An 18,935-nucleotide genomic window follows, 5' to 3' on the forward strand; every position below is an offset into this window, starting at 1 on the left:
GACACACGATATCTAAGTGAGATGTCTGATATCTTACTGATACGATATGTGAACAATGTTACACCAGAATATGGATCCAAAAAAACCCAAACTACTTTACATCACAAAACAAACGCCTCTAATTTCCATATACATATATTTCATTAATTTTAAACATCGCTACTAAAGAATTTCATTGAAGAGGTTGCGGATTAAACACCGAACCACCCCAAAATAAAACCAAGAACTCAGGACCTATATAAAAGTGTAAAAAAAAGGAAGCAAGTTTTAACCTTGAAGGAAGAAGAATGATGTAAAAGACAACAGAAAATGAAGGGAGAGAATGGTATTAGAGTTGAAACTAGTCTGAAACATGAACATATCATATACGAATAGAAAACAATGTTAGTAGTTGAGGTCCTCCACATTCACAAGACAAGAGGCACGCCATTACACTTAGAGAGCGCCACCGATCTATCTTATCATGTATTCTAATTCTACACCCAGTTATGAACACAGCAAGCTCAGAAGTTATTGAAAACTAAAACTAAAACACACTTGTTCTCATAAAACACACAATGAGGTTGCTGTCTCGCGCGGCAGTTGGGAGTTATGATAATAAAAAGGGGGCAAAGGAAGCAAGAAAGTACTATCTTGAGGAAAGCTTGTGGTGCAGGTCATCAGCAAGGGCTTGCCTCAATTTTTCCCCATAGTAATGAAACGATTTCTCGCTGTCCATGACCCTGGGCGGGGTTCCACTCTCGTCGGGCTCCTTCCACAGTTCGGGTTCCGGCTCCCTCGCAATCTGGCAGAGGTTGTGCAACACGCAGCAGGCAACGATGGTTTGGGGGGCGTGATGCACACCGGTGTTCAAATCCTGAAGAATCTTCCACCTCCCCTTCAGAAGCGCAATGGCCTCCACCACCACGGACCTTCCCTTCATGAGCATTCCATCGAACAGGTTCTGCGCGGGGGTGCCCATCCCGCTGGGGGAGAATGGGGTGAGGAGAAAGGGAAGGAGAGGGAAGCACCAGTCGCCAACCACGTAAGGCCGCACGTGGTGGCCGCGAACGCTAATGATCTTGTCCCAGACGACGTCGCCGGAGGTGAGGCGGTGGTAGAGCAGGCTGTCGCGGAAGTGGGTGGCGTCGTCGGTGCCGCCGGGGGCCTTGACGCAGACGTCCCAGAAGATCTTCTTGTGGTCAGAGACGACCTGGAGGAGTAAAGAGGGGTAACCGTAGCGGCAGCGGTAGGGGTTAAGGTTAGGGTTGGTGTTGGGGTTGGAGCGGAGGTGGACCGGGGTGGTGTCGATGGCGCCGCACATATTGGGGAGGGAGGTAAGTTCCTCGAAGGCCTGGGTGGTTTCGAGGAGGCGGCGGCGGCCAACAGGTATTTTGATGAACTCAGGGTAGAGCTTGGTAGCGAGGAGGCGCGTGACCATGTTGGTGATTTTGGAGACGAGGTAGGGATCGAGGGAGTAGCGGGCGGCGAGGGTTTTAGCGGAGAGGCCGTGGGCGAGGCGGGAGAGGACCATGGCAACGGCGTAATCAGAGGGTAGGGAGAGGTTGGAGAGAGCGATGTGGGGCTTGAGCTTGTCGACGACAGTTGTGAAGACGGGGTAAGAGAGGCCGTAGAGGGAGCGCCAGTGCGCGTCGCGGAGAGGGGCTTCGAGGGACCAGATGTGTTCCGTGGAGAGCGCGCGGAAGGCGGAGACGGAGTAATCGGAGGAGGCGTTGTTGTTGGCGGTGGCGTTAGGGTTGTTGTTGGTGGTGGTGGTGTTGTTGGGGTTGGGAGGGGAGGAGGAGGGGCGCGTGGAGGCGACGTAGGAGAGGACGGAGGCGATGGTGAAGAAGAGGAGGGGAGCGATGGAGGAGGAGTGGAGGAGGGAGGAGGGGTTGGCGGTGGTTGAGGAGAGGGAATCGGAGAGAAGTGAGGTTGTTGGGTCTAGGGAGTTGTGGAGGTGAAGCAGATTCGATAGCATTACCAGAAAAGATTGATCCATTCCCTTTCTCTTCTTCTTCTTTCTTCTTCTTCTCTTCAGAAACCTAGAACCAGAGAAAACCCTCTTCTTCTCTTCTCTTCTCCTCCGCTGCCAACTCACACCTACCCGTCACTGCCCTTCCCACTACTCCAATTTCTTTTTTATTTACCTACCTCCAAATCCAAATACCAACAATTTCTTATCACTAATATCACTTTACTCAAACATTTTTCTAATTTTATAAACTATTTTTTTCATTAATTCAATAACAAATTATAACTTAATTCTATTTTACATTTTTTTCACTATATTTCTTCACATTGAAAAAACTCTAGACATTTTGTGGTTAATTGATTGAGTTCATCCTATTATTTTCATTAATTTAACTAATTACAGCCGATCAAAAAAATAAAAATAAAATAAAAAATTACATAATATATCTACAACTAAGAAACAATTTTGTGGTTTTGTCATGGATATGCAAGAAATTAAAAAAATAAAAGGGTGCATGGTTTCTCCAACAAAAACAAGAATAAACTTCACCTTCATTTGTGAGGAAAAATTATAAATGGGCCACGTGGTGTTAATGGGCCGAACTGAGTTTTTGACTAGCCCTATACACCATCAATTTTGCGGCCATTCTTCCTGGTATAGTTCCATGTGCACCCCCACGGAATACTTAAAGATTTTCCTCTTGCTCTTACCTAATTCTTATCTATGTGTTGTTTTATTAGCTGATTTAAGGAAGAAAATGTTTCATTATATAATTTAAAAGATATTTTTGAATTGTATAATTTAAAAATAATTTTTTACAATTTAAAAAAAAAATCATGCAAAAAAATACTTGTAGATAGGATAATTTGAAAGTAAATTTTATTTTGGATTGTACGATTTAAAAATCTAACTTTTGGATTGTGTAACCTAAACGTCTTTTTACATGAAAAAAAATGACATTGTACAATCTCAAATAATTTTGTTTCTTCAAATTGCATAATCTTAAAGTAAAAATAGCTTCCATATTGCAATCTAAAAGTTGTATTTTCATGTAAAAAATACTACCGAATTGTAAATTCATAAATCTTTTTTTTTTTCATAAACCAAAAGGGTTGAGATTTTCATATTTATGGGGTGAAAAACTAAATTCCCCAATTTTGGTTCATCTGGAGTCCATTACTCTTACCAAACAAACAAAACTTAAGTGCAGAGAAAGCAATGAAGGAGGATTTTGAATTTTTGACTTTTCATTTGAACACTATCTTTATTCTTTATTTTGTATCATTTTTAAGATAATAACGCATATTTAGAATGAAATATTATTAATGGTATAAGATTCTATTTTCTTATTATAATGATACAAGAAAATATCAGAAACGTTTTTTTTTCTTTCTATCATAAAATTATTATTATTTTTAACATTTAAAAATGCAAAACATATTTTAAACCCTTTTTAAGTTCAATGTGGTGAGTTATTAATACAATATTATTAAAAAGTTAATAAAATGTGTAGAAAGTCAATGATTTCGGCTGATAGTGATGCCTCGTGGCTCCAGCTAAACTAGAGAGGGACATCTTTGAATCTTTCAAAGTTCTACTAACTAACAAAATCAACTACAATTTATTTCGTATTCTACGTACAAAAATACTCCCTCTTATCCTTAATACAAAACGTATTAATTCAGTTCATTTTTTATTCATACTTTATATACGAGTAATCTTATAAGCTATCTTGAATAATTCAATTAATGATTTTTTTTTAAAAATTTATTGAGTTAAAATGTTTGTGGTCACCATGCATTTAGTATGAAAACACTATATAGTAGAGTAAGGTAAATAGTTTCTTAAATTTGAGCCCACCCTAATATTTTTTCAGTTAGCTATTGACTTGCTAAATTAAACACCACTTCAAAAGGTTGAAATAATGAATGTGTGTTTGAAAAGTCGTTTAAATTAACTATGTTCAACCCAAATAAATAAGAAATGGTGACTTAAACATACACCAATAATTTACTAGTCATCATTTTATTCATTAATGATCACGTTCATCAAAATCATCTCAATCATTGTTTACTAATTATAACAAATGTTTCTCCACAAATATCTCCCTAAAAAAAAATGTTGAAGCACAATATTCCAACATTATATGATGAACACTTCACAGATTCTTGTGATTTCTTAACTATTATTTGAAAATGTATACATTAATTAAAGATATATATTTCATTCATTACAAAAAATTCATTAAATAGTAATTAAATTTTAGAAAAAAAAATAATTAGTCACTATATTAATTACATTAGATATTATTTTAAAGACTAAAAAAATATTAATATCTAAAGTAGTTTCTATTATTGATTAAAATTTATTAAATAATTTCTAAATTGGTATCTAAATTAGCTACCAAGATTTTAACTACTAATATTTTAGATTATAAATTGAACTCAATTAATCTTTTAGAGACTAATTTAGAGTTTAAGATATTAGTAGATAAAACCTTGGTAGCTAATGATTAGATACCAATATAAAAATTATTTTATAAATTTTTATTAGTAATAAAAATTATTTTAGATATTAATAATATTTTTAGTGTCTAAAAATGGTCTCTAATTTAATCTAATAATAATTAATTATTTTGTTCTCTAAATTAATTATAGTTTAATGATTTTTTTTATTAGTGATTGAAGTATGATGAAAGAAAGTGTGCATAAATATTGTGTTAAATTGGTTTATATATAATAGACTATGGTGACTTGGTAGTAGTTTCGAAAGTGGAAAATAAAAAAATAGGGTAGAAAAAGGGTAGTAGCTAAGAAATTGTGAAGGTTCATAATGATTTGAGTTTCCTCTTCAATGGACACAACTTTGGTTTATGCATGCATGGCTTTTCTTCTTTTCCTAAAAAACATTTTCCTTTTTCTTTTCTTCTAAAGGTGTGCGTAATGAAGATGCATGCATGCATGGATAAATAAAATGTACTTTCTTTTTACCTTTACCTGCAAATTATATATCATTTTGCTCCAATCACTCATTGCAGCATGCTAAAATCAACTCAAAGAAAATATATTTTACTTCTAATAAATCAAATCGTTCTCTCTTCAATTTTTTTTTTTATCTTTCAAATGTTTATTGTCAAATTTTGTTTTCCAAAACTGACAACCAAAGCTATAAAAACGGCCTCTTGCTGTACAATCTAAAAGTAGATATTAGGTGGATTTAAAAACTAAAATATTGTAGGTATGAGATAGTAAATATTAAAAAAAATATTAAAGAAAAATTAATATTAAAGATTAAAATAATTGATTATTATATTAATTAAATTAGATATTATTTTATAAACTAAAAAAATTATTGGTATTTAAAATAATTTTTATTATTAAGAAAAAATTTTAAAATAATTTTTTAAGTTGGTATTAGTTAACCAAAATTTTAATTATTAATTACTTTATATTTTAAATTAATCTTTATTAATCTTTTAAATACTAATTTAAAATCTAAAATATTAGTAATTAGAATCTTCTTAAAATAATTTAGAAACTATATTTTATAAAAAAATTATTAATAATAGATAACAATTTTTTTTTAATCTCTAAAATAATATTTAATTTAATCAATAATAATTAATTATTTTTAATTATTATTTAATGAATTTTTTTTATAGTAAAAACATATTTTTACTGCGAAATCAAACTAAATTACAACAAATACTAGTAAAAACTAAAAAAAAAAATTAAGAATGGAAACTACTGTGGGGACATTATATTTAAACCTATACAGAGTTTCAAATATTTATTTAATTATAAGTTAGGTGAAAAGAGATGATAAATGATTCCTAAGTGAAGTTTATTAATAGTTTATATTAGTTTATTGTATAAATGTGTAAAGTAGAAGAATATATTGTATTAGGAGCAGACACTTGGTAGGTGGTTTCCAAATTCCATCTAATTAACATCTTCTTCTTCTAACTTTATTCATTCTTCTATGTTAAGGCCACCCTGTGCTCTGCTTTTCAGATCACGAATGTGCTCCTATAATACAACACCATCACTGTTTAATGTTCAGAACAAACTTTTTTTTTTTTTTCTTGCTTGAACTGGATTATATCAGTTAGATTATGCATTACCAACATGTTTGTTCTTGTAAGTAGAATTTAGAGAAATAGGGTAGATAAAATTAAGCAATGTTTCGGTGTAAGAGAAGTAGAAGACATAAGGAGCAAAAGCAACTATATTAGTATAAATAGATCATAAATACTATTGGATAGCCGACACAGTCAAATGGTCGAGAAGGTTTAATGAATTTCTTAATATAGATACAATCTGTAAATTTACAGTTAATAATAATTAAGTCAGTTTAGTTGTAAATCGTAATTAAGACACAATTGAATTCTCTTTTGGACGCACAAGCAGATCCATCCAAAAAGATATAAATATTAGAAAAAGTTAAGCATCACATAATTTTTTTTTTCTCGACTCATCTGCACATTCTGCACGGATTAACTTGATCGATTAACTTGATCGTTAAAGTGTTTTTATAACGAAAACTATAACACCGATGAAGATGAAAAACAGATAAACACAAACTTATAACAATAAATATATTTTGAGTTGATGAATTAGTTTAAATTGTAATTCATCTGATCTGATGTGATGACTTAATGTATAAATATAAATGATGTGAAAATAAACCCAAATTTATTGAAAAACCCGGCACATAATTAGGCTTTGTGATTCGAATTTGAGGATATTATTAGGTGTTGATGATTGCAACCTGAATTATTTTTCTGTGACTTCCCTTTTCAACCACACGCTTTACACTGTACAACACCGTTTCCATCATTCTTTCAAACCCTAATCATTCTTCCTTCTTTTCTTATCTCATGCTTATGTGCTTTTTCTTCTTTATTTTCTATTATCATCAAATCTCTTCTTTAAAATGTCTTTACTTTCAATTAAGGAAAATCAAATATAAAGATACCTTTTATTTTCAACTACACACAATCAATATTCATAATTTCTCTTCATTTACCTATTCCTATCATATCATAGGTGTCATTTCAAGTGCTCATATACCAATGATCTTATTCAAACAAAATCACCACCAAATACCTTCTTATTTCAAATATAACTAAAAGCAAACTATTTCACATCAATTAAAAACTTGATTGTCTCTACTTTTTTTCATCTTTTTTTAACTTAATAATGAAATAAAAAAACTCATTAAATATGAATGACTTGGGATTTGTTTAGTGAGTAATGTATGATATATGTTGGTGCTCTACAACAAAATTAATAAATAATAAATAAATTTAAAGATAAAAAAATAATTAAATTAGATATTAATTTAGGGGGATTAATAACTTTTTTAAGTTTATAAAGTAACTAACTATTTTTAAAATTAATTTTTATTTAATGATAGAGTGATGTGAGTGTATTTTGGGAGAAGAAGAGAAGAATATGAAAGTATGTGAAGAAGTAGAAATGGAGAAAACAAGAGATTTGAATGAATTAGGAAGAAGGGGTGAAATTGCGAATTCCCTTAGAAATGTGATTCAAAGGAGGGTTAAAGCCCAAGCAGCCCAACAAACCCTGTTTGTAAGGCAAAAGCGTTCTCTTCTTCATCTCCTCGGACGCGGCCCGGTTCACCGTGTAATGCATCTCGTGGGCCGAAACCGGCCCGCGCCGTTTGGAGACCGAACCGGAACTTTCGGTGGACCGGAAGCTGGAGTTTCGAACATCCTCGTTCTTGGAGAGAACCACGTACTTCCTGAGCGGGTCCTTGTCGGTGGCTCTTCCCTCGGAGGCACTTCGGAAGAGGAGAAGATCCCTGAACCTCCATTTTCTGGTGAAGGGAATGGAAGACAAGAACCACGATTTGGAGTTGCTTGTGGAGGAAGAAACGTTTTTCTCCTCGGAATCGCACATGATGTCGGAGATTCTCAGAGGAGACAAGGACCTACTTCCTTTACGACCAGCCACCGAAACTCGCGGTTGCTTCTTCTCTTTTTCTCTTTCTTCTTCCCTGCCTCTGCGCGTTTCTTTCACGGGCTCTGCGAACAGGTCGAAGTCCTTCGATGTGACCGGAGAAGGGGAGTGGAGGGGACGGATCTTTCCGGCGTGGAAGAGTTGGTCGGCGGAGAGGGAAGGTCTGTCGAGGTGTCCGGTGAAATTGAACTCGAAATCATGGTGGTTGTGGTTGGCATTGGGTTTGGATTTGGGAACAGAGGAAGAAGGAGAGTGTATGGGGCTGGTGGGTGCACTGAAGAAGAAGTTGGCGTTGTTAGCGAAGCGTTGGGGGCTGGAAGGGGCGGTGATGAATGGGGAGGAGCAGTTGCTGTCGAAGTTGAATTCCACCGGAACCACCACTTCTACTTCCATCTTTTCTTCTCTTTCTTCCAATGTGAAACCGATTGGTGTGTGTGGAAAAGGAGTGTGTGTTCAGATGGAGTTGTTGAATTTATAGCCAAAGAAGAGTGCCAAAAATTGACTTTGAAAGAAGGAGTCTTTGTTTTGCCTCTGCAAGAGTAGTTACTCTGTTTTCTCACATTTATTATTATTTAAAAAATGATTTTTTATACTCCCTCTACCTCCATTAAATATTAATATTTTAATTTTAAAAATTATTTTAATATTTAATATTTTATTTATAATTTTATTAAATACTTTTTATTTTTATTTTTTTAATTCTTTTTATTACAAATATTAATATTTTATTGTAGGTGTAATGTGAAATTAGGTCTTATTGTTTTTTTCTAATTTACACTCTTTTATTCCAGGTTAAAACTTTGATATTTAGGTAGCCCAATTTTAAAATGTGATTAATTGCAATATTACTAAAATATCAGAATTTAGTTTTTAAGAAATTAAATTTTGAGTTGAGTTTTCTAATTTTTTTAAATATTTGAAGAAGAAAAATTATGAAAAAGTAAATAATGTTAATGGTTACAAATTAACTAGTTTGAGGGAAAAAATGGTGGCATGCACATCTTCATATGTCTAAAGAAAAACAACTTCACGAGTTTTTCTATAAGGGAGCATTGGTTTAAGGTAGAAGCATTGGTAATTTCTCTCTTTGTTTTTAATAACACTTGTTCTCCATATCACTATTTCTATCACAATAGTTATAAAAATGAGAATTATTTCTCATTTCGTCTCGTCTTATCACAGTCAAAGAATAAAGAGTTTAATAGAAAAATATATATTTAGAACCCTTAAAAATAAGAACCTTTAAAACTATGATACTATATTAATTTTATATATCTCAGAGAAAGAGAAAGGAAGAAAAAAAGAGAAAAGAATTCAAGATAGAGGTATGCTTTGTTTATCAAATAATTGTTACAGAGTTACAACTAATAAAGTAATTACAATTGATAAAACAATTAAATAATTACAAATAATAGAATAAGGTTCCAATGGTTGAAACCATGAAGGATTGATAATGAAGTTTGCATAAGCGTGAATAAATAGATGCATATGACAGAAGTGACACAATTTGGTGAAATGAAGAGACGTTAGACCAATTCTTCTAGCTCAAAAGAGGTTAGACAAACTCTTGAAGGTTTTTCTAGGCTAGTTTCTTGTAGAAAGAATAATCTAGATGGAACTAAGAACAAGTAGAAAGTTATGCACAATTTGACAACATATAATTTAAAGCTAAAAATTACAAGAGAGGTGCACTCCTATTTATAGGAGACTTGGATCTCTAAAATAAGAATTTTAACCTAAACCTATGCACTTGTAGTTATACTAAAAGCTATTAGATTACTCTTTTTTTTGCTTATATAAGTGGTTTTAAACTTTTTCAAATGGATGTTAGAAGTGTTTTCCTCAATGATTTTATCAATAAGAAAATATATGTTTCGCAACCACTAGACTTTGAAGATCACCTTGATAGCCTAAAACAAGCTCCTAGGCAATGGTATGATGAACTTAATAACTTTCTCTTGTCTCAAAACTACGAGAGAGGAAAAGTTCATAAGACTCTTTTGTTTAAGAAAGAAAATTTAGATATCATACTTGTTCAAATTTATGTTAGATGATAATTTTTGGAACAACTAATGATATTCTATGTGAAGATTTTGCTTCAGCTATGTTAGTTTGAGATGTTAAAGATCGAGAATTATCCTATTTCTTGGACTACAAGTTAAGCAACTTAAATGGAATATTCTTGAATCAATCCAAGTGTTGTAGCGATATATTAGAGAAGTTTGAAATGAAAAATTGCAAGAAAGCAACAACATCACAAGTTGCTATCTTGATGTAGATGAAATTGGGAAATTAATTGATCAAACTAAGTTCAGAGAATTGATAGGATTTCTACTGTATCTAACTGCTAGCAGGCTAGATATAATGTTTGTTGTTTGTCTTCGTGCAAGATTCCAATCAAACCCTAAGGAATCACATTTTACTACTGCAAAAGGATCTTGAAATATCTAAAAGGAACCAAGGATGTTGGACTATGGTACCCAAGTAACATTCTTATTAGTCTTGTTGATTCGTTTACTCTAATTTTACAGGTTGGAAACTAGATGGAAAGAGTACAAGTGGAGCATATCATCTGTTTGGACACAACAAGAAACAATCATGTGTATCTCTGTCAACTACGGAAGATAAATGTATTACAGATAGTAGTTGTGCACAAATTTTGTGGCTTAAACAATAACTTGAAGATCATGGTGTCAAACTCAATAAGGTACCCTTGTTGTGTAACAATAATGTCGTAAACATAACAAAGAATTCAATTCAACATTCTAGAACCAAACATATTGAGATAAGACATCATTTTATTAGGAATTGCACTAGCAATGGTAACTGTGAGGTTAAGTCTATTGAAACTGCAAAAGAGTTGACATATTATTTACCACACTAGTAATGTGCTTTACGTGTCATGCTTTTATTGCACTATTAAAAAGGTGATTATTTTTACGTGTTGACTTCATTGATTTTCTTTATTATTAATAAAGGATAGTCAAATGTGAAATAAATAAAAACTGATATTTACCGTTTACAAATTTGCAATCACTAGTTACTAACCGATTAATGCATATGGAAATCTAGTTTTCGAGGTGATAGTGAGAAAATTACTATTTTCTTGCATGAGATGAGCAGAAACTAATCAACACACCAAAATTGATCCGTTTCAACTAGTTCAAATAACATAAATTAAAAGATGTCAAAAAAAATTTGAAACATCAAAAGCTTCAACGTTTTGTGGATCTTATTTGTTGTATCTTTCGAGATCTTGTGAAAGGTTTTTACAAGAATCTTACATATGAAACCGAAACTTTTATGTCTCATGTTAAAAAAGTATATAGGGTTTCTAGGTGTGTTGTTGTACAAAATTAGATAGGATTTCTAAGTTTTGTAGTAGGTTTTTGTGTGTCTGGAACACTCTTCTAGGATTCAAGAGGTGTTTTCTTAATTGTCTTGATTTGTATTAAACTTTGGTTTAGTGGGATCTCAGTTGGTGTGGCTAGAATGATGGGAAATTCAACACAATAACAATAATATCTCAACAAGAGCAATAAGCAGCGAATAATAATTTTCCCAACTTGCAAGAATCTGTGAGCAGTAATAACAAATAATGGCAGCAACAAAAAACACACTTCAGGAAGACACCAAAATTTTAACGTGGAAAACCTTCTCAATGTGAGAAGTAAAAACCACGGGCACAAGCCAGTTAATCAAACTCCATTATGATCCAAGTTATGGCTACAAGAGAGTCTCAAATCACAGCACAAATTGTGCTCAATAACCATCCAAATAGCAATACAACAGAGATGAAACAGAAAACAAGAAACCTGAAATATTCACAAAACTGCAACTATCGTACGCGACCTATATGTCACTGTTCCGATGACTTTTGAACAATCTGAACGGTCTAATTGAAGCACCATGAGGTATTAACCTAATGACAAAATTTCAGCCCGATCCAACGGTGGACGAAACAGCAGGATCAATCTGAACGGTCAGATTGAATTCACTGGATGTATAAACCTGCTGACAAAATTTCAGCCTGATCCAACGGTGAAAAAGCGTCGGTGGTGACCAGAAGTTGCTGAGCGAAACTTTTTCTCTTTACTCTTTTCCTGTATCTGCTTACACCTGTCTCTTTGTTCGAAAAACCCTAAAGTTTAATATTGGATTGGGCCTCCACATAGGAAGTGAGCCCAACCCAACAAATCTCCCCCTCACAACTATGTGGAGATGATCGATAAACTGGCAATCTCAGAACAAGTTTCAAATTTGCTTCTCAGTAACGTCTTAATCATCATCAACACAATTATTATCTGTATGAACTTTTGCCAACTCCAGTAACCTAGCTTCCAAAGCATCACATATCCAATGATACCTCACATCAATATGCTTGGACCTAGAATGGAAAGTTAAATTCTTACCAAGATGAATGACACTCTGACTATCACAAAATAGCAAGTACTTGTCTTGAACAAAACTAAGCTCTTGCAGGAATTTCTTCACCCAAAGCAACTCCTTGCATGCTTTTGTAATGACAATGAACTCTGCCTCAGTAGTAGACAACGCAACACACTTCTGCAATCTAGATTGTCATGCCACAGCTCCCCCTGCAAATTTAATCACATAGTCTAAGGTAGACCTTCTAGAATCTATGTCTCCAGCCATATCAGAATCAGTATAGTCCACAAGGGTAGGCTTATCACCTCCAAAACAAAGCTTCAAACAAGTAGTACCACGAAGATACCTTAAACTCCATTTCACAACATTCCAATGCACTCTACCTGGATTAGACAAAAATCTACTAACAGTACCAACAACATGTGCAATATCTGGTCTTGTACACACCATTGCATACATTAAACTATCCACAGCAGATGCATAAGGAACCCGTTGCATATCTGATTTTTCAGTTTCATTAGAAGGACTTTGTTTTGCACTCAATTTAACATGAGTAGCAAGAGGAGTGCTTACCGCCTTAGCATTTTCCATATGGAACCTCTGTAACACTCTTTTAACATAGTGCTCCTGTGACAACCAAAGCTTCTTCTCTTTCCTATCACGCATGATTCTTATACCAAGAATTTGCTTAGCAACTCCATGTCTTTCATAGCAAATGACTCCCTCAATTGCTTCTTCAACCTGTTGATCATGGAAATATATTTTCCAACAATAAGCATGTCGTCAACATACAACAACAGGATAATGAAATCATTATTAGCAAACCTTTTAACAAAGACACAATGATCAGAAGCAGTCTTCTTGTAGTCATGCCCACACATAACAAACTCAAACTTCTTGTACCATTGACGCGGAGCCTGCTTCAAGCCATATAGACTTTTCTTAGCCTACACACATGATCTTCCTTGCCTTCAACAAGAAAGCCATCAAGTTGCTTCATGTAAATCTCTTTCTCCAAATCACCATGAACGAAAGCATTTTTAACAATCATTTGCTCTACCTCTAAATCAAGAGTAGCAGCCAATCTCATTGAAATTAATGCCTTTTCTATGTCTGAAACCTTTCACCACCAATCTGGCTTTGTACCTTGGAGATGTAGAATTGCTTTCTTGCTTTACCTATAAATCCACCTGTTTTCCAGAGCCTTCTTACCTTTTGGCAATTTCACCAAGTCAAAAATGTGAACTTTATTTCATCTTGCATTGCATCCAACCACTTTTTCGTTTCTTCACTCTCTATGGCCTCAAGATAACACTCAGGTTCTCCTTCATCTGTCAAGGTAACATAGTCATCAGAAGGATACCTGGTAGATGGTTCCCTCTGCCTATTAGACCTTCGAATTTGAACTTGAGGTGGTTCAGGAGCATTACCAAGATCTTCATCTTGTGACATCCCATGTTCCTCTTCAACGTCATCAATAGGAACATCAAAATCATCTCCAAGTTGCTGATCATCAACATCATCATGTTGCTCATCATTTTGAACATTATTCTCAATAGTATTCATATCACGTAGAGGCATTTGATCTGGATCAACATTAAACAATCTATTATCTATCTTAGATGTCGTCTTCTCTATCTTGTCAATATCTTCAATGGTTTGATCTTCCATGAACTTCACATCACGACTTCTAATTGACTTCCTCTCAACAGGATCAGAAAACTTGTAGCCATATTCATCTTGACCATAACCAATAAAGATGCACTGCCTTGTCTTCGCATCCAACTTGAATCTCTCATCTTTGGAACATGCACATATGCTTTACAACTGAAGACTCACAAATGATCATACCTGAAATTCTTGTCAAACCAAATCTTGTCTGGCACCTCACCATTCAAAGCAACTGCAAGACTCAAATTAATAACATGCACCGCAGTGTACAATGCCTCGCCCCAGAAATGCTTAGGCCACTTTGCTTCAGAAAGCATACACCTAACTCTTTCGATCAATGCTCTGTTCATCCTTTCTGCTAAACCATTTAGATGAGGAGTTTTAGGAGGAGTCTTTTCATGTTTAATACCGTATTGCTTGCAATAAACATCAAATGGTCCACAATACTCACCATCATTGTTAGTACGAATGCATTTAAGCTTTTTGCCTGACTGTCTCTGAACCAAAACATGAAATTCTTTAAATTTCTCTAGAACTTGGTCCTTTGTCTTTAAAGCATAAACCCAAAGCTTCCTGGAACAATCATCAATAAAGGTAACAAAATAAAGTGCACCAGTAAATGACTTTACCTTCAATGGGCCACAAACATCAGAATGCACCAATTCAAGCAACTTTGACTTCTTTGAGGGAGGATGCTTCTTGAAGGATACTCTGGTCTGCTTACCAGCCATGCAATGAGAACATTTCTCCAACTCTGCACTCTTCAATCTCGGAAGCACATCCTTTTTAGCTAAACAATTCAGCCCCTTCTCACTAATATGACTAAGCCTTCGGTGCCACAAAGAAGCATCCATATCCATGGCGTTCATACTATCTTTAGCAACCAATGCTTTTGTCCAATACAGTTTACTAATTCTCTCTCTTTTGGCCACAATTAGATTACCTCTGGAGAGTTTCCACTTTCTTGAACGAAAGTGATTATCATAACCACTATCATCAAGCATCTGCACGGAGATCAAATTAAAGCGGGATATTTGGAGCATGTTTGAGTCCTCTAAGCAAACACTGCATTCCCATATTGGTTTGCAAGCAAACATCACCAATACCAATTACCTTAGACACACCATCATTACCCATCTTCAACACTCCAAAATCACCAGAAGTGTAAGATGTGAAGAACTCCTTCATTGGTGTAACATGCAATGTATCACCACTGTCAATTATCCTCATGCTCTCTCTCATCTAATACAAGATTAACTGAATCATGGTCACGAAGAATAATAAGATCATCATCACAAATAGCAATAGTAACACGATCATCATTGTCATGATGTTTCTCCTTCTGCTTCCCTTTCTTATCCTTGTTCTCCTTTTTCCAAAGAAAATAGTTTATCAGAATGTGCCCTGTTTTGTGACAATAATGGACACTCCACATTTTTGTATCTAGACTTTGACTTACTTCTGTTGTTCTGTTTACTCCCTTTCGGTTTCTTTTTCTGACTTCTCCCCCTATTTTCAGTGACAAGTACCTCGGAATGAGATGAAGTACCATGAGTCTTCCATCTCATCTCCTCATTAAGAACACCACTCTTAACGTTTTCCAAGGAGACAACACCATCAGGAGATGAGTTTGTAATTGAAACCCGAAATGGTTCCCAAGAGTCTGGTAAAGTATTCAGTAGTCATAATCCCAACACTTCATCATCATTTGATGCCCATTTGTGACAATTGATCTTGGAGCCCTTGAAAATCATTTAAGTGATCTGAAATAGAAATCCCCTCCTTGTACCTCAAATTCATCAAGGAATTCAACAAATATAATTTATTATTTCCTGTACTAGAAGCATACAAAGTCTAAATCTTCTTCCATAGGGATTTTGCATCTTCCCTATAAACATTATCTTCAACATACTGATGAATAAAACCACAAACATGCTGATGCTCAAACTTCCATTTCTCATTAGTCTTGTCTTTTTGGCTTTTCAGTAGCAAACACAGGAAGATGCAATTTGTTCACAAATAACATATCCTTCATTTTTCCCTTCCATAAGTGATAGTTAGTGTCATCCAAACAGACCATCTTATTTGTATTTGCCTCCATCATTCAAGCAGTCAAATAGCTCCAACAAAGGAGCTCTAGTACCACTTTGATGGGAAATTCGACACAATAACAATAATATCTCAACAAGAGCAATAAGCAGCGTATAATAATTTTTCCAACTTTCAAGAATCTGTGAGGAGCAATAACAAATAATGGCAACAAAAAAAAACACACTTCAGGAAGACACCAAAATTTTAACGTGGAAAACCTTCTCAATGTGAGAAGTAAAAACCACGGGCAAAAGCCAGTCAATCAAACTCCACTATGATCAAAGTTATGGCTACAAGAGAGTCTCAAATCACAACAAAAATTGTGCTCAATAACCAGCCAAATACAATACAATAGAGATGAAACAAAGAACAAGAAACCTGAAATATTCACAAAACTGCAGCTATCGTACGCGGCCTAAATGTCACTGTTCCGGTGACTTTTGAACAATCCGAACGGTCCAATTGAAGAACCACGAGGTATTAACATGCTGACAAAATTTCAGCCCGATCCAACGGTGGACGAAACAGCAGCAGCAATCCGAAAGTTTTCGTCCTCACTAGAAACGTTGAGAACGCTGCTGCAGTGTGAGATGAATTTCTCTCTGTTAAAACAACTTCTACAAGATCCAAACGGTCAGATTGAATTCACTCGAAGTATGAACCTGCTTAAAAAAAATTTAACCCGATCCAACGGTAAATAAAGCGTCGGTGGCGGCCGGAAGTTGCTGAGCGAAACTTTTTCTCTTTGTATATGCTGACCATAATATCTCTATACGAAAAACTCTAAAGGTTAATATTGGATTGGGCCTCCACATAGGAAGTGAGCCCAACCTAACATAGAATACTGGATATAGTTTTTGAGAAAGAGTGAACCAATATAAAAAATTTGTGAGACTCTTTCTTTTCTTCCCAATGCACTATTTACAATTTACTATCTAGCCAATCACTTAATATGTTTATGTGCATGCGTCTTGCGTCTAATACATTATGAATCAAGCATCTAATAAATTGTGAACCAAACTTCTAATGTTTGTATTAGTTTTGTGATCATTGTGAAGTAATCATCAAATAAAAATTATAGAATAATCATCAGGTGTATTTTGTATTAATCGTCGAACAAAATTGAAGTGATCGTCTAGTACATTTTGTACCTTGATCGTCTAGTACATTTTGTACCTTGATCGTCTAGTGCATTTGTGTGTTCGCTGATGTGATTATTTCTTATCTGTGTTGTTTTTATCTACTGCCTGATATTCCAGTTAGTTGTTTATTTGAAAAGAACTTCAAATAAATTGGTAAGAGCAAGAGTCACCTTGTAATGGCTTAGTTTCTCTCCACAACTCTTCTCCAACTTTCAAAATTTTGTCATCAACCCTACCACGGCAAACAATTCAGCACTATAACTAAGTTAATAGTAAGGAGACTTCTGATATGAGAAATACAAAAATTAAATGTATATACAACTGGGGATTTTTATACGCTCACTATAACGAAGTTGTTACTTTTTTTCAGGATATGGATTGTAGAAAAGGTGGTTGCTAGTTTGGCTAGGAATGTGGGAGGGAAAAGAGGGTAACAAGCTCCAATGGTTGCTTTAGCAAAGAGGGAGAGATGCGACAAAAAGAAGACATTCCATCAAAACTAGTTCCTAGTGACAATGCAGGGCAGAGAACAACGACAATGAGGTAGAAATGGTGTTTTGATGGAGGTCCTTCCCAAAGAATCAATCTAGTTTTTTTTAACCTTTGTTATCTTTTATGCCTAAACTGCTTCTTCCTGCACCTCCATTACTTCTTCTGCCACCATAAATTTTGAAATTTCTAAAGTTAACTTTCAGTAAAAAGATAAGAATAAAAATAATATTTTACATTATGGATTACTTCTTCTTGGTTTACACTATTATTCTTAGTTTGTCATACCTTTGGCTTATATTTCTATTTTCTTTCCGCCATGATATTACCTTAGCCAACAAGTGAACGACCAATCCATGAATAAATTGCATCATCATCGTGACAATCTTGATAAGACATGGGAATGAAATTCCTGGACAAGACATTCCTAATAAAATGGCTATCACATGTGATTTTGGTTTGAAGACCACAACCAATATAATAAAGAGAGCCAAGAGACATTAATGGGGTGAAGGGAGATATTGGTGCAAACCAAAAAATCCTATCTAGAATTATCTAGAATCAAGCTTAGAATCACGGAAGCTCAAACATGCTTATTCTCTGCTTCCCGATTACTGTCCCATTCACTGCCTGAATTGCATCCTCCGCATTCTTTCTGTTACACACCCAGCATAAAGCATAGTTAACTAAAATTAATTAACATTGCTAAATATCCATTTTTTCATCCACTGGTCCATATCTGAGTTTTTATAGTTAATAAATTGTTAAGCAATGCTTCTTTAGAGTTGAAAAATACAATAATCACATCTTGGAGATGTTCTAAGGCAAAAGATAACATAGCACTAATTATGCTGGGAAGGGCAGTTAAAATCCAACACTATATGCACTGTCCTAAAAAACTTGATTAGATATATATCCTTGTATGATTTCAAAAGCATTAGAAGCTAGCATATTCGAAGATTTCTTACCCATCACAAGAATACACACGCCACTTCCCATTTCACGTGAAAACACCCACTTCACAGGAGGGGTGGGGGTTTCACTAACATGGAAGTTATAATCTATGTCATCATGTCAAGAGATACTACAAGAATAAAGTACCTGTCAGCAAATAGAACAAATCCACACCCTTTCCCCACTGGAATTTTCAGAGACAACCTCACCAAATTGCAAAAATGGTTCTGAGATCCTCCTCGCTGATGTCAGAATCAAGCC

At 34.6% G+C, this 18,935-nt stretch overlaps 2 protein-coding genes and 1 long non-coding RNA gene across 3 annotated transcripts; all 3 read right to left on the reverse strand.

Moving 5' to 3' along the window:
* Positions 1-341: 341 nt before the first annotated feature.
* On the reverse strand, positions 342-2,167 carry LOC137808768 (PIF / Ping-Pong family of plant transposase). The gene has a single exon (XM_068610038.2). The coding sequence runs from the start codon at positions 1,979-1,981 to the stop codon at positions 629-631; it is 1,353 nt and encodes a 450-aa protein (XP_068466139.2). The 5' UTR covers positions 1,982-2,167; the 3' UTR covers positions 342-628.
* A 5,268-nt stretch (positions 2,168-7,435) lies between these two features.
* LOC137808769 (uncharacterized) lies at positions 7,436-14,760 on the reverse strand. Its single transcript, XM_068610039.2, has one exon. It carries the CDS (start codon positions 8,329-8,331, stop codon positions 7,462-7,464), a length of 870 nt encoding a protein of 289 aa, XP_068466140.2. The 5' UTR covers positions 8,332-14,760; the 3' UTR covers positions 7,436-7,461.
* A 3,302-nt stretch (positions 14,761-18,062) lies between these two features.
* LOC150028917 (uncharacterized) lies at positions 18,063-18,805 on the reverse strand. The gene is made up of 2 exons (XR_016519372.1): positions 18,689-18,805; positions 18,063-18,375 (listed from the first exon to the last, which is right to left on the reverse strand). It is a non-coding gene; the product is annotated as an uncharacterized LOC150028917 (long non-coding RNA).
* Positions 18,806-18,935: the final 130 nt, after the last annotated feature.

The sequence above is a fragment of the Phaseolus vulgaris genome, chromosome 3, assembly GCF_051622355.1.
Source record: "Phaseolus vulgaris cultivar YP4 chromosome 3, ASM5162235v1, whole genome shotgun sequence".
Taxonomy (NCBI): domain Eukaryota; kingdom Viridiplantae; phylum Streptophyta; class Magnoliopsida; order Fabales; family Fabaceae; genus Phaseolus; species Phaseolus vulgaris.

What these genes read in the sequence shown, in the direction of transcription:
- LOC137808768 (XM_068610038.2), bottom strand. Translation starts at nt 1,981, where the DNA reads ATGGATCAATCTTTTCTGGTAATGCTATCGAATCTGCTTCACCTCCAC.
- LOC137808769 (XM_068610039.2), bottom strand. Translation starts at nt 8,331, where the DNA reads ATGGAAGTAGAAGTGGTGGTTCCGGTGGAATTCAACTTCGACAGCAAC.